The 14,861-nt window shown below is 63.3% G+C and overlaps 1 protein-coding gene across 11 annotated transcripts in view; it reads right to left on the reverse strand.

Annotated features, from left to right (window-relative positions):
* Nucleotides 1–14,861, reverse strand: part of ANKRD11 (ankyrin repeat domain containing 11) — a 153,574-nt gene that overhangs the window by 12,589 nt on the left and 126,124 nt on the right. For 6 of the 11 annotated variants that reach the window (XM_059381365.1, XM_059381362.1, XM_059381364.1 and 3 more), the window contains 5 exons: nt 13,782–13,920; nt 4,216–4,386; nt 3,865–4,068; nt 2,619–2,761; nt 287–434 (listed from right to left, as the gene is read on the reverse strand). In XM_059381365.1, coding sequence (XP_059237348.1) covers nt 287–434; nt 2,619–2,761; nt 3,865–4,068; nt 4,216–4,386; nt 13,782–13,920 — 805 coding nt within the window. Of the gene's footprint in view, nt 1–286; nt 435–2,618; nt 2,762–3,864; nt 4,069–4,215; nt 4,387–4,838; nt 4,936–13,781; nt 13,921–14,861 lie in introns of those variants that run through there. The other 5 variants (XM_059381368.1, XM_059381369.1, XM_059381374.1 and 2 more) reach the window with 2 other exon arrangements.

The following is a 14,861-nucleotide window of genomic DNA, read 5'->3' on the forward strand; positions in this document are numbered from 1 at the left end:
GAGTCAGGAGGCGCACGGCAACCACCCGGGACAACCACCCGGGACACGCACAGGTAGGGTGCGGTGCGGATGAGGCCCGGGCTGCCCCTGGCGGGGGCAAGGGGGCCACAGCCCTTCGTCTGACTGACAAAAATCGGAGCGGGAGGCAACCAAAGAGAGGTCTGTGTGAAGGCCAGGCTGGCACGTTAAGGCGTGAGGCCCACCGTGCCCGCCGCAGCCACGCAGGGAGGCCCGTGCCCCGTGCCCCCACCCCAGCCGGCACATAGCGCGGTGCCCAGCCACTGACCGGTCGAGCTCTCCTCGCTGGATGTGTAGGTCCCCTTGCCCAACAGGAGATTCACCATGGTCGGGGAGTTGGCCACCTTTAGTGGCGTCTCGCCTTTTCGGTTGCTTTGCTGAGGGTTCCCTCCATACCGTAACAACAGCTTCACCACCTACAAAACAGCGACAGGCCCGTGAGGGAGCTTCGTGAGGCACACGAGGGCGCTACCGTGCCCGTCTTTGTAAAACCGTAGCCCATTCCAACAGCCACCTCCATCACGACCCCGCCGAGGACCAGAGCCGGGCCATACGGCACGGCCTGGTGGGCTCTCTGGACCCGAGCCTCCCCCGGAAGGAGCCCAGGGGTGTCCCACCCCCTTCCAAGCTCTCTGCCACAGGGAACCGGTCCCAGCGCCCGCGGGCGGCCTTCTCCCTCTCCGCGGAGTCCTCGTGTCCCCCAATCACCTCACATGCGCCCTCCCCTCCCGCCGCGGATGAGCTGCCATCCGGCAGGGTTCGGTGGACGTGGACGGGTTCTAGAAGTTTGGGGGATGGGGAGGGCGGGGGGTTGACAGAAGAGAGGAAACAAAGACCAAGCTCCTGTAAGCAGGTTTATTTTGCACTTTCGTTTATTTTAGGAAGAAAGATCACCTCCTCCGTGCTCGGTCGCACACAGTCAGGGTGCTCCTGCGCCAGCGGACACAAGGGGGATACTGCGGGGGCGGGCTGCAGAGCTACACGGGAGGCAACGGTCTACACCCAGCGGCTGTGCCTCCCGTGTCTGGGCGGCCTGTTCCCTGGACTCAAGTGCAAATCCTGAATCCAGTCCCAGCTCTGGCCAGAGAATGCAGCGTGGGACGAACCTTTAATGAGGACGGCCTCGTGACTCACACACCGGGTCTCGGTTAGGACGCCGTGGCCCCCGCTGCCGGGGACCCAGCAGCCTGCTCTGGCAGTCATTACGTCCTCCAAGTCTGAAACCGACCTCACTGACCCTACAGACCCATGGTGGTGGTCTCTTCCTTTCCATGAGCATCAGGTCCCCTGCAGTGCTGGGACTCTGGTCCTGCGACCCTGCTGTCTGCCCACGGAGGGCTGCCCCTACTGCTGCAGGCCACCGCATCCCTCGACCCCTTCTGCTACGACCGACAACACAGGGCAAGCTGCCCTCATGCTCTCTTTCCTCCTGCCTCTGGGGGCAACTCTGAGCCGGGTGGGAAAGGGTTTCTGCTACTCCGAACTCGTAGGCCACGGCATCCCCACGGATCATCCCAGGCCACCACTTCCTGAACCTTTGCTCAACCCCACCTGTGGGGTCCCCTTCCTGTGTGAGGTCCCAGGACCCGGGCAGGGATCTGCCTGGGGGCCACGACACTATATCCCCCTCCACACTTCCCATCTAGCCTGTGGGAGAGCTTCACAGTAAGGATTACTGAAGAACAGAGACTCACAGGTCGCCCGCCCCCTTTCCTCCCCACTCTGTTGGCTACCAGCTCACCGGCAGCCCCTCCCCTCGCCCAGCCCCAGCCCCAGGCCCCTGCCCTGGCTATTGTGGGTGGAACCCAGGCATCTTGTAAGCTTCCTCAGTACACTCCTGTAACAGGACCCTTAAAAGAAAACCCACAATGCCTTTATCTCCCCTAAAAAGTGAGCTGTGACCCCTACCGTCAAGAACATGACCCACGTCTGGATTTCTCCAAGTCGCCGGGGGCGTCTTTTCATTCGGAGCCCCTCCCCCCACCGTGGTGACTTAGCACCTTCCACCGGCTCGTCACACGCTTGGCGCTGCTAGTCCCCTGGCATAGGCCAGAGCCACCGGGCAGGGCAGCTATGAGGGGGCTGGAGAGGTGCGTTCTGGTCTACAGGCGCTGTCCTGGCCACGGCCCACGGTCGGTCTCTGGCCGGGGCCTCTTCATGATGGTCTGGCAGTGACCGCAGCAAGAGCCTCGCCGTCTCTGTGCGTCTCCTGCTTCAGGCCTGGAGGCACCTGTCTCCCCAAGGGGGCGGAGTCCTCTCGGGGAGACTGCACCTGGGCGCTCGCTGCTCCCAGACTGGTTGCAACGGTCCGCTGTGCACCGGCTACACCCCTCAGTGCTGCATCACCGCGAACACCCCAGGGGCAGGGACAGGGACCAGGACGGGGCAGGCAGCAGCCTGGAGCCCCTGCCCCAAGGGCCTGGTCATTCACCTGCTAACACCCAGCCACACCTGTGTGGCCACAGTAAGGCCCTGTCCACAGGCTGCAAGGGGGGTTAGGGGCCACCTAGGTGCTGACCCAGGACCAGCAGAGTGGGCTGGGGGGCAGGGGTGCGAGACGGCGGGGACCATGGGACAGGGGCGTGCGGGGAGGGGCCCACCTTGTAGTGCCCGTTGTTGGCCGCGTCGTGCAGGGGCGTGTCATCATCCAGGCCCTTGGTGTTCACCTCCGCCCCCGCAGCCAGCAGCTGTTTGGCGACGTCGTAGTAGCCGCGGTTACACGCCTCGTGCAGCGCCGTCCAGCCTGGAAACAGACACTTAGGACCTACGTCATTTAATCCTCACGGACGCTGCTCCCCTGCCGCGGCCGCTCCCTCCAGGAGCCCTGCTGGTGCTGGGGCCCCAGACGGGGAGGCTGCGGGGCGCAGGAAGCCCTTTATTGGGGCATCTAGTCTGCTGTGTGATGAGGGGCCCGCCAGTCCTGGAGACAACCCCCCTGCAGGGTCCGCTGCGGCAGGGGGCCGGTGAGGACAGCCTCGGCCCGATGCGGCCGGCAACACAGGAAGACGACCCAGGGGAGACTGAGCAGTCCCAGTGAGGACACGGAGCCTGTTGCCAGCGCTGCGGGCTTGGGAGCGCGCCCTCGCTGAAGCACGCGGCTCAGGCCACGCAGAAAGCGCTCCCCTGGCGGCTGCTCTAGCTGGAGTCTCCGCAGGTCACCAGGAAGCACGGGCTCAAACGTCAGTGTGCAAACACGGACACAAAGTGCCGTACTTCGGGAAATTCTGATCTAGGAAAACTGCTTTTTTTAAAAATGTGCTAAATTAAGAGTGGGTCAGACCATGATCCACTAAGGCAACGGAAAAAATTTAGACGGTGCACGATGAAGACTGCTCTGCTCGCCTATGTCGCTCGGCACGCAGAGCGGACAGGGCTGGGACCTGCGGCCACCACAGCGGAGCAGCATGCGGCACCAGGATCCTGCACACACAGGGGCCACCCGGACGCAGGCCCAGGCCCTTCAGGGAAATCAAGCGAAGCTGTCTCCGGCCAGGGGTCGGGGTGGGGGCGCGAAGCTGGACGGCCGTCCTCAGGGACAGGGCAGGCTCAGGGAGGGGCAGCTTCTGCCCACCTCTGCCAGAAGCAGACCCCTGGCCCTCAGCATGGTGGTAGTGACACACTCCCCAATTCTCATTAAAATCACGAAAACTAAGAAAATGATCTTATTTTGAAATATTCCCTGAAGGATGGGTTCTTCCTCCTCAGAAACGGCAAACTATACCGGCCTGAGAGTCGGACTGCATCCCCCGGCCCCGCCGACCCCCAGGCCCAGGCTGCACCTCGGAGACCTGGAGGGCGCTGGCTCGGCCGGGGGCTCCGTGGCGGGCCCGTCCCGCGAGCGCTCACCTGCAAAGTCCTTGACGTTGACGTCCGCACCCTCGCCGATGAGCTCCTTGATGCGCCGGGCGTCCCCGCGGATGGCCGCGCGATGCAGCCGGGTCTCCCCACGCTCGTTCCGCTTGTTCACTTTGTCTTTGGTTTTTGAGGCAGAGTTAGGCGTCCCCTTCTGACACACTGTCGACTGGGAGGGGTGCTTTGGTGTTGTGTCTACTGCAGGCCAAGGACAGGAGGAGCGGGGGCGTCAGCAGGGGGCGGCCCTGTCACAGAAGCCTCTAGGACCGGGGCCGTTTCCTCACGGGAAGGGGGATGCCCCCGCACAGGTGCCCGACCCCAGGACCACCCCAGCCTGGGGCTCACCTGGGCTGTTGGCGGACTCCTCGGCAGTCATCTGCATGAGGAGAGCCACCTGCTGGCGCTCGGAGAGGGGGTAGCCGGCTCGGATCCCGGACAGCCCCATGCCAAACAGCAGTCCGGCCTTCCGGGTGACGGGCTCCTTCTTGATCCTCTTCCGCTCAGGACCCTGCTTCTCTGGAGGCGGTGGAGACAGGGGAGAGTTCATGCCGCCCCGTCCTCAGAACCCGAGCCTCCCCTGGCGCCATGGAGCCCCTGCCTCCCACCGCACAGCTCAAAGGGGACGGGCAAGAGCAGAGGGGGCAGCTCCGTGCCGCCCGGCGTCACCTCCGGCGGGAACAGAGACCGTTTCGACACCGCGTGATCGGCCGCCGAAGCCTCTCCGCCTCGGCCCCCACCGACCGTTCGCTGCGCTCAGGTGCCTCCCCACTCGGCCCGCCGCACGCCAGGCGGTGGGACGGCCCCTCGCCGGTGTCCCGGTCCACACAGGACAGGTGTCCGTCCATCCGCTGCTGTGTGCACACTCCGAGGCCTCCTTCCCCGTCCCGCCTCCACACAGTGCAGGTATAAACGGCAAACACAGTTCAGAAATACATAAACAGAGCGAGGCCGACTCGTGAGTACTGTACCTTTCTTCTTGCTTCTAGGGACCTCCATTTCAGGCCGTGGCCCTTCGAGGAGCGAACCAGCCTTGCAGTACCACGACATGGACTGAGCTGGAGGCATCTAAAGGCATCAACACAGAGCACTAACCAGATACGATGGAACAGCTCGGCCGTTCCGTGTCCGCCTCCTCGGGGCGTGCACATCCTCGGCGGTCTGACCCGCGACAAAGCACCCTGCCAACCCTGAGCACGAGCGCGGGGTGCTGCTTCGAGAAGAGGCAGGGGTGGGGGAGAGAACACGCCCCCCCGAACTCCACGAGCCAGGAGCCAACGCTGCCCCGCCTGCCGGGAATTAGGGATCCACCGGAAGCCTTGACCCTCCCCACACTGCCCCGCGTGTGCTGGGGGTGGGGGTGGGGGTGGGGAGCCTTGTGCAGGGAACTGGGGTGGTCAGGGGGCGTTCTAGGTCACAGGGTGCAAACTGCAGCCAGGGAAGAAGGGTCACCATGGGAGACTCGGGTCCCTAACACTCTCCTCTGGGGGGAGGGGGATTTCCTCCCGCTTTCCACTCAGCGCGCCGGAGCGCGGGCTAGCTGGCTGGGTCTGTCCTTGGGAGAGAAGGGTCAGACAGACTCCTGTCCGCTTGCCTGCCCCACCCCAGGGCGGCACCCCCAGCCCCACAGGTGCGGCACTGTACATCTTCCATAGCTGCTCTTTCCTGAGAAAGCCGTGCTGTGCTGGAACGTGGTTGCCCGGGCACCACAGGCCACGACCAGCAAGTCAGCTTCCAATCTGCTCACCAGCCATAGTCCAAGAGAGGCAGTAAATTCCAGAACATTCCTCCTTGTGACCACAGACCCCACTCAGGCCCGCCGTCCCATTCCAACGCACGCTGGCCGAGGCGGGGTGAGCACCTGCTCACGAGGAGCCCGGCCCCAGGCCCTCCTAGGCTCCCAAGCAGTTACACCGCACTTCCACAGTGACTCGGGGCCACAGAGCCCAAGTCAGGCACTTGGTTTTAAAGCTCTCTCACGGCTGAGGGCTGAGCACGCCGCGGACCACCTCTGGGTGCAGCCCACCTCTCTGCCACCTTCTCTGCTTCTCTCTCTGCCACGCGCAGCTTCTTGACATGTTCCCGAGTACAAACACGGGCAGAAACAGGACCCTCAACCTAGCACGTCCACGCCGGCCGGCTGCTCCAGGACGCGTTCTAGGACGGCCCTGCCGACGCAGGGTCTCCAGCGCAGGGTTCTGGGTGCTAGAACGCTCCCACACTCTGCAGTCTGGACCCAGTTTCCACCCAGCCTCCTGGGACCACCAGAGCCTCTCGGGCCCCTACCCAAGGTGCCCCCCACTGAGCATACACAGTTCAGGTCGCTGCGGCCTCCCCCCAGGAGAGTGGACACAGAATGCCACAGGCAGGAGGAAGGAGGAATGCGGAGCTCAGAGACACATGCGGTGCTGAGGATTCCTGGTCACGGGGGCAGAGGACAGAGCCAGGGGCCTGGCCCTGCTCTCTGCAGCGGTGAGCCCAGGGAGAGGCAAGGCAGGGTCGGGCAGATACACGTGATGATACAGGCAAAGCTCCCCTCCCAAGCTGGAGAGGCAAGAGATGCACTTCCCTTGAGTGGCAGCTGAAAGCCACCGGCCTTTTGCCCAAAGGGGCTTTTGCAGTAACAGACTGTGCCCCACACCGCAGAGCAGGACACGACAGCACGAGGCCCACAAGATCACGTGTAGCATGTGGAGACACAGCGTGCAGGGGGCCCTGGGCCCCAGCGGGCCTCCCTGCCTCCATGGCCAGGAGCCCTAGACAACGCTGGAAAATGCGAAGGGACACGGAAGGCAATGACACCCCCCGGTGGGAGGGGCCTGACAGCCCACGTTCCCACACAGCTCTCCCAGAGCGCAAGTGGGACGTCGCATGTAATCCCGTCTTGCAAAAGGCCCGTGTCTTGCTGGTGACACGTGGTTCTCCAGCAGCACCTGCCGCTCCGAGCATCCAGAGGGCCGGAGTCCAGCCCCGCCACGTGTGCCTTCGCCTGAGGGAGCCGGCCCAGAGGAAGCAGACTTCTGGCCAGAGGAGCCAAGCGACACAGGGCCAGGCCTGCTGCCCCTCTTAAAGCTGCTGCGCTGCTGTGCCTGTGACCGGGGTCCACAGGAGGGGGAGCGGGGTGCACAACCCGTCTCATGGTCTACCCCCACCCCCGCTGGGCGGCGCCCCTGCAGAGCAGAGGAGCAGCCATGACCCACAGCGACCTCTCCCAACAAGGCCCCCCAGCACCTGCTCGTTTGTGTTTCTAATGTCCAACCGGAAGACAGGGAGGATGAAGGCCATCTCCCAGTCACGGAGCAGACACTGGTCGGCCGAGGTCCACAGCACGGACATGCTTCTAGGTGCTGCAAAGGCTCAGCAGAGGCCCAGAGAAGGCAGCCCAGCTATCCCTCGGGAAGCCCAGGGCCCACCGTCCCAAAGCCTGGAGCGGGGCCACATTGTCCCGTGGAGTCGCTCCCTTCCAGTCTGCCCATCCGTCTCCCTCATCCCCGCCACATTCCCGGTGTTCAGACTGTGGCTGGTGGAGGGTGACGGTTTCACAGAAGCCTGGACCGTCCCCTGTGCCATCGTCAGGGCAGCACGCGGACAGGGCGCTGCTGTGCAGGTCTACGGTGTGAGCTTGTGGTGCTCTGTGGTGCTGGTGCCGCACCGCGTCGCCTTTCTTGGGTGCAGCCCCCGAGCTGACAAGTGCAGGGGACCCCACCCTTCGCGGCCGGTCCCAGCAGTAACCCCCTTTCCCAGCTGGGCCTTCTGGAACACCGCACCACAGCTGCAGGACTGCAGTGGGGTTTCCCAGGGTGGGGTTCTGAGGCACCTCGGTTTCCAGACTCTGCGTCCTGCCACTACGCTTCTCGGGTGTCTGGCGACAAGCAGCTTTTCTCCCCAGAACCTTCTTCCCTGGGAGCAGGCAGGAAGGCTGCCAGGCCTCGGGACTCCACGGCCACCTCAGCACCCGCTGTCCCTACCATCCCGTCACCGTGCACACGTGTGTGTACCCACCAGTGTTCTGCCCGCAACAAACTACACCTCCACGCTCGAGGGTTTGCACAAGCGCCAAGGGCTCTGCCGTCCCAAGACCATCCGGCTGCCTTCTCGCGACACCCTGAGCCTCTTTCCCGAGGCCTGTCTTTTGCTCTTTCTCCTCTGCAGTCCAGGTGATTTCCGTGGTTCTACCTACCGACCCACAGATTCTTCCTCGTGGCCTACGTAATGAGGCGCACCCCCCAGCTGTCCGCCGGGGCTTGCGCTGGCGCTTCTGTTCCCGTTTATCCCACGTTACCTATTTTAAAAGCCCCTGTGGTGGTCTCCAGCACCTTGGTCCCTGCCGCTGCTTGCAGCTTCTCCTTCACTGCACCGGCTGGGTCATGTTCTCTACGCGGCACCCACACGCGAGGTCCCTGGGGCAGGCTCCCCTCCTTGTGCTCTGTGGTCCTGACCCGGCACTTGTGCTCGTCTGAACCCTGGGGTCCAGAAACCACATGGAAGCCCATCTCTCCAGAGAGGACTGGGTTTTGCTTTGATCTGGGACTGGGTGGAGGGAGAGGCGTCCCCAGCAGCACAGGGCGGCCCACGACCTGGTCCCGGCCCTGCAGAGGGAGGCTGGTGTTCGTCTCGGGGGACACCTCCCAAAGCCCCTCGCCTTATCTGGGATGGGGTCTTCTTCCTGCCTGAGGTGTCCCAAGTGTGGCGCTCGTGGACATGTCCACCGTGGCCCCGACAGACCCGCAGTGGCCCAACGCCCCCTGTTCCTGACTCCTGGGGACTCGCCACGCTCAGGGACCCCATCTATGACTTCCCGGGCTGCTGTAGCTGATGGCTCTTCCAGGAGACAGTCCACCACGCTGCCCAGAAGGGAAATCTGCAAGCCCCACATCCCACCCTGACTCTGCATCAGCACTGCTGGGATCGCACGGCCCACGAGACCATTTGGGGGCCCGGCTGTGGAATGGCAGTGCTCGCTGAGACCTCAGGCAGAGCTCAGGGCGATCTGATGGCAGGCAGGGCACCGGGGGCACAACCCCGTCAGGAGAAAGCCTTCCACACCAGACACGAGGCCCGACATGAAGAGTCCACGAAGAACCACTTCCAGTGGGACAGCCCACATGCCAGAGGCGATCCACACCAGGCCAGGAGCTGCGTGGGGCTTGTCTCTGTCCCAAGTCTCACACTCGGTTCTCCAAGCACAGCAAGACCAGGATCCAAGCTCCCACACAACCCGTGTGGGGCCTATGACGTTCAGGCTGAACTTGTGACGGGCTCTTCCCTCCTCCGTCAGAAAATCACCGCGATTGATCGCGCAGTAAAGACAGAGGACCTTCAGCAAGCCCCGGCTTCTCTGGTCGTCATCTCCTCGTCCAAGAAGGCGGGGGTCTAGGGTCCCTCGGACATCTGCCTTCTCCTCCCAGGCCACAGCTGGGTCGCTCTACAGCTGCGTTTCCTCTTCTCTGGAGCAGGGCGACCACACCAGTCCTGCAGGTGCTGCCGAGTTTGGTGAGGGCTGCTGTGGCCGTGAGGAGGGAGCCGGGGTGTGAGGAAGAGACGCCAGCCTGAAAGGCCCACACGACCCAGGCGCCAACCACTGCCCCCGCCTTTCGTGGCACCAAAGCACAGTGAGAACTTTTATAAATTAAATGAGGGATGCCTGGGTGGCTCAGTTGGTTGAGCGGCTGCCTTCAGCTCAGGTCATGATCCCAGGGTCCTGGGATCGAGTCCCATATCGGGCTCCCTGCTCAGCGGGGAGCCTGCTTCTCCCTCTCGCTCTGCCTGCCTGTGCTCACTCTCGCTGACAAATAAATAAGTAAAATCTTAAAAAAAAAAATAAAATGAAATAAACCACATCCCAACCTGCACGGATGTATGAACGTGCCACCAATCCTGTCAGTCCTGGGCCCGTCTACACGAGCCCCTGACCGCCCCTCGATGCCTGCCTCTGACCCTGGGAGACCAGCAGGCTCCTCCGGGAGGGCTCTTGAAACCACAGCCAGCTTCCCCGGAGGCAGCCCCGTATGTGCTTCCCCGTGTCGAGTCTGCTCTGCACCCTGTCCGTAATCAGTCATGGTCCGGGGAGTCCTCCCTGTGGGTCACAGAACCCAGGGTGGTTCTGAGGGCCCAGGTTACCTGCGCTGTGTGGACAGCAGGGGCCCTGAGAACAGCCACCATCCTGCAGAGTCCCTCCCACCCCACACGTGGGGGACACTGGAAATTTCAGGTAGAAAGAGACCTCCTTGGCCGGTCCACGCTCCCCCTCTGTACGTACAAGAAGAAGCTGCTCCAGTTTAGGGAGGACAGTGACAGAGAAATGGGGTCACTGTGGGTGGCGGGTGCCCTCTCCAGCCAGAGGCTCCCACCGCAGCGGCGCTCCCCAGTGGCACAGGCAGTGACCCCTGAATAAGCAAGTGAGCGGAGAAGCCCTTCCCCATCAGGCACATGTCCCTCGGGCACGCAGCAGCACGGGGGTCCCGGTTCCCTGGAGCCCGCAGACACAGGCAGCGGAGCCGCAATCTGTCCTCCAACGGGAGACGGCCCCCCCAGTCTGGTAGAACAGGGATGACCGGGATTTCAGCGAGCACATGACCATACCCAAACCCCTAAGATGGAGTGGACGAGTGGTTTACACGTCCGCACTGCTCGTAAATACCCAGATACAGGACGCCAGCCTCTTACTCTTCAGATAAAACCAAAATAAGAGAAACCTAGTTTGTCGTGACTCCGAAGAAACCTTCAGGTGGTGAGACCCGGCAGCTCTGGCTCCTGACACCTCTGACACCGCAGCCCTCTGAAGCGGGAGCCCGTGTGGCCCTAGGGACAGGCAGCGCCCACCCTGGTGGCTCAGCAGCGAGTGGCACAGCTCTCGCCAGAGTAAGGGACGGAGACCGTACCCGAGCAGGAGGCTCACGAAGGAGCCTGCCACAGGCGGGTGCGCATGGAAGACTTGTTCAAGAGTTGAGAAGAAATTTAAACATAAAGAAATAAAAGAGCAGAATCTGAATTGTAGCCATCACATGACTCTCCTCCTCACGCAGCGGGAGGTGCGGCCCTGGCCAGGCGGGCATGGGGCCGCGGGGCCTGAGGTCACCTGCCCGGGAGCCGCCTCCCCCAGCAGCCATGGGAAGAGCCTGCCAGGGGCTCGGGGCTCGTTTCTCCCAGACCAGACGCCGCAAGCACACGCCAGCCGCCGGCCGCAGCAGGCCACACTCGGAAACGCGCAGGGGCTGGAGCTTCTGGAAGGACGAGCTGTCCAGGGTGCTACGCGGGCAGCCAGAGAGACAAACCACTTGCGGGAGACCGGCGTCCCCGCCCGGGATACAGACCAGGGCCGGCTCTCACTGGTCCTGCTGTTGGCAGGCCGCTGCCAGGCCTGACAAAGCCCGGCGGATGGAGGGTGCCTCCTGGGGGTCGGGGACACAGGACAATGTTCTCAGGCAGCTCGGCGGTCCCCAGGTAGAGGGTCAGCAGCCTCCTCCCACCCGGGGGGCACAGCTGAGGAAAGCCACTATTGGCCACACAGAACCTCGGGTTCTGGAGCCTTCTGCGGTGTTCCCCTCGCCACGAGCACAGGGCTGCCAGCAGAGGGCGCCGGAGGGACGCGGCAGGAGCAGGGGCGGGGGCGGCGGGGCCGTCAGCACACTCTGGAGTCTGCCGCAGAGCCAGCGCCCGCACAGGTGTTCTGCTCCCCGACCCCGCAGGCCCAGCCACGGGCCCCAGCAGCCCCCCTCCCTGTGCCGCACGTGACACACTGAGCGGCAAGTGCCAGCGGCTCCCGAGTCCTGCGCGACACGCCCACAGAGAACACGCAGCTGTGCTCGAAGCAGACCCACGGGGTGCACAAGCCGCCCCCAAGGGCTGGTGACAGCATCAGGGCAAGCACCGTGCGCACGTTCAGACGTCTGCAACGCAGTCCTGGCCTGGAGACTTCGTGTTCAAAATGATCCTCACCTTCCTCCAACCCCACGGCCACTCCCTCCCTGCGCTCACCCAGACCCCAGACCTGCAGGCCAGGGAGCCCCGGAGAACCGTGCAGGTCCAGGTGAGTCACCTGGCGGTCCCCGGCTAAAATGGGGGCCATCAAGAGATAGATGCTTTAAGGCCTGCTGGAACATCGGACTGCGCATCACAAAGAAATCCCGACCACCCAGAGCAGAGTGGGCCGCTGCCCTGCCCCCGAGCGTGCTCCGCTGGAAGGAGAAGCCCCAACACGCTCTCCTGAACTCACAGCAAGGCTGCTGGGGAATTTACAAGAACGTCCCAGAGGCCAGACAGCAAACTTTGACCCCCGCCATCCAGAGAGCTCGTGACCAAGCCAGGCCCTCTGCAACTAGAAGAGCTAGAGGCACCGAAAACAGGAGGCAGGGTTTCCAGGCCAGTCTGATTTCCTGCAGACCTAAAGCCCGACTCCCAGAATCTCCGCGGGGCCCTCTGTTCCGGCAAGAGCCCGGCATCTGCGTGCGCCCACAGGCTGCCCGACTTGCTTACCGCCCCTTCCTGTCCCCCGTGCCAGCACAGCCACGACAGCCATGGGCTCAGTCACACCCCTGCGAAGGGTCCTGGGGGCCATGACACCGTCGTCATACGCTAGCTGGCAGAACCGAACGCATTTCCCTGGCTTTTGACGAACCAGACGTGTGCACGCGGAGCACCACAAAGGGCGCTGGCGGAGGAACCTGTAGCCTCAGGAATAAAAGCCACGGCACATGTTTCCGGGCTGTTTCCTCGGCCATTTCTCCCGATTTTCACACACGTTCATCTAGTGTCAGTCCCTGACACGGACCCTCGTGTGCAGGAAGCACTCCCCCCACCCCCATCCTGGCGGGGCCTCTGCTCCTTGTCCTACAGCTGCGAGCATGGTGTGGCAGGTTCACCCCAGGTTCTGTGGCTCCGTGGGAATTCTGTGCTCCTCTTGCCCCTGCCTGTGACAGGCGTGCACATCGGCAGAGCGGTCAGAGGACCAGCAGGCCAGGAAGGGCCCTGAGCACCAGGCTCAAGAAGGAGAGACAGGGGGCGCCTGGGTGGCTCAGTGGGTAAGCCTCTGCCTTCAGCTCAGGTCATCATCTCAGGATCCTAAGATCGAGCCCCAAGTCAGGCTCTCTGCTCAATGGGGAGCCTGCTTCCCCCTCTCTCTGCTTACTTCTGATCTCTGTCTGTCAAATAAGTAAATAAAATTAAAAAAAACAAAACAAACAAACAAACAAAAAAACGGAGGAGAAACGGTCTAGGCTGGTAGGAGCAAGGCCGGCTCCTGCCCCAGGAGCTGCTCGACACGGCACCAACGCAGAAGCGCACGTGCCAAGCATCACTCGCCCCCTGCACGCACGCACACGCTCATGGCCCTGCTCTGCCCACAGGCCCCACAGGCAGGAAACAGCACTGGCCCCCGCTCACTCGGTGAGTTCCCTCTGGCTTTTACTTCAAACACCTGGATTTAACTTGCGGGCTTTTGCAGCCCTAAGGAAAAACATGCTTATCCTGCAGCGCAAGATGTCCAGGGGACTGAGCAGAGCACAGGGGGCCTGGGAACCAGGGTAGAGGAGCCCACACTCATGCCTACAGCTGGGCACACACCGGGAGCTCCGCTGCGTGTGCTGGGGGTGCGGCAGTCTCGGGGGAGCTCTCTGTGAACCTCTCCTATCAGCACTGGTCACCCCGCATATCAACAACAAAGAAGATGCTCTCAGACCTCGCTCCGGACCTGCCCAGGCCTCCAGCAGGACTCTCCCAAGAGTCCTGGTGCAAAGCGGACAGGCGCAGAGAGGCTGAGGAGGGGGCATCTGTCCTGGGGGAACCACCCAGGCAGGGTCCAGGGTCAGGAGGCGCCTGAGGGAGGGGCTGTGAAGGGCACTTTCTGTGGAAGAGACAAGTCTGGGAGGTGGCGATGGCCTGGGGCGGTCCGTAGGGAGAGAGGGCGGGACCTGTACCTGTGTCCGAGTCCTTCTGCTCTCCATTGGCGCCCACGGTGAAGGGCAGCTTCCGTTTGGTCGCTCGCTCCCTCACCTCCTGCCCTCCGTCACTGCGGTCCGGCTTTGGGGTCTTGGTCAGGGAAACTTTATCTTTATCCTAGAGAAGAAGACGGTGCGTTCAGACATTGCTCCCACGCTTACTGGGATTGCGTTCCGCGCGCCAGGAAGAGCCCGTGTCTTACTCGGGCAGGGAGAAGCACCTCCCGCCCACCAGGCTCCCATGAGCACACAAGCCCCTCTACTTCTCTCCGGCCCCGCACACAGCCCCCCTTCTCATCCCCAAACCCGGGTGTTTCCGTGAGTATCAAGAGAGCAGAGACTCAAGTTGTCTCCAACACGGCATTCCAGGGAAGGATCACATAACGGGGAAAACAAGCGCTGGCCTTGAAAAGGGAGCGCTGGCAGGGGGAGGTGTTTTCCACCACGACCTCCAGCGCTGGGCTCTGGGGGCCTTTTCTGCGCAGCTTGCGTGGGCGGAGAACTGAGGTGGGGGCACGTGGTCTGGAGGCCCAGCTGCCTGCCCACTCGGGGGAGCCAGGCTGGAGGCAGAGGAGGCAGCCCAGACAGGGACCTGTGGGGACGCCGACCCTGGGAAGACCCACACCGTGATGACCAACGACGCTCGGCCGTTTTGTGTGAAAGCGTCCCAAGGTAAGAGTTGCTGGGCTGGCCCATGGCACATCCATCCCCAGCAGCTCCTGCCCCTCGTGGGCACAGCAGCACACGGTCATCCCAAGTCGCAGCCGGAACCCCCGCACCCAGGCCTCCCAGACCCGCCTGCGACTCCCACCCAAGCTCACACCAGAACTGCAGCCCCAGCCTGCCCACAGCTCCGCGTGGGGCCTCCTGCCTGCTCCCGCGCACGGCACGGGGTGCTGAGGGACAGGGCCATTGGGACAGAATGCGTGGCCACAGATGCCCACGCAGCAGAGCCTCTGCAGTCTATGCACTGTGACGAGCTCCCTCACAGGCCGACCTTCACGACCTGCGCCCGTCTCCCCTCAACCCGATGGAGGGCCGGGCTCGACTCACTCAGCC

This window comes from Mustela nigripes, chromosome 17 (assembly GCF_022355385.1).
Source record: "Mustela nigripes isolate SB6536 chromosome 17, MUSNIG.SB6536, whole genome shotgun sequence".
NCBI lineage: Eukaryota > Metazoa > Chordata > Mammalia > Carnivora > Mustelidae > Mustela > Mustela nigripes.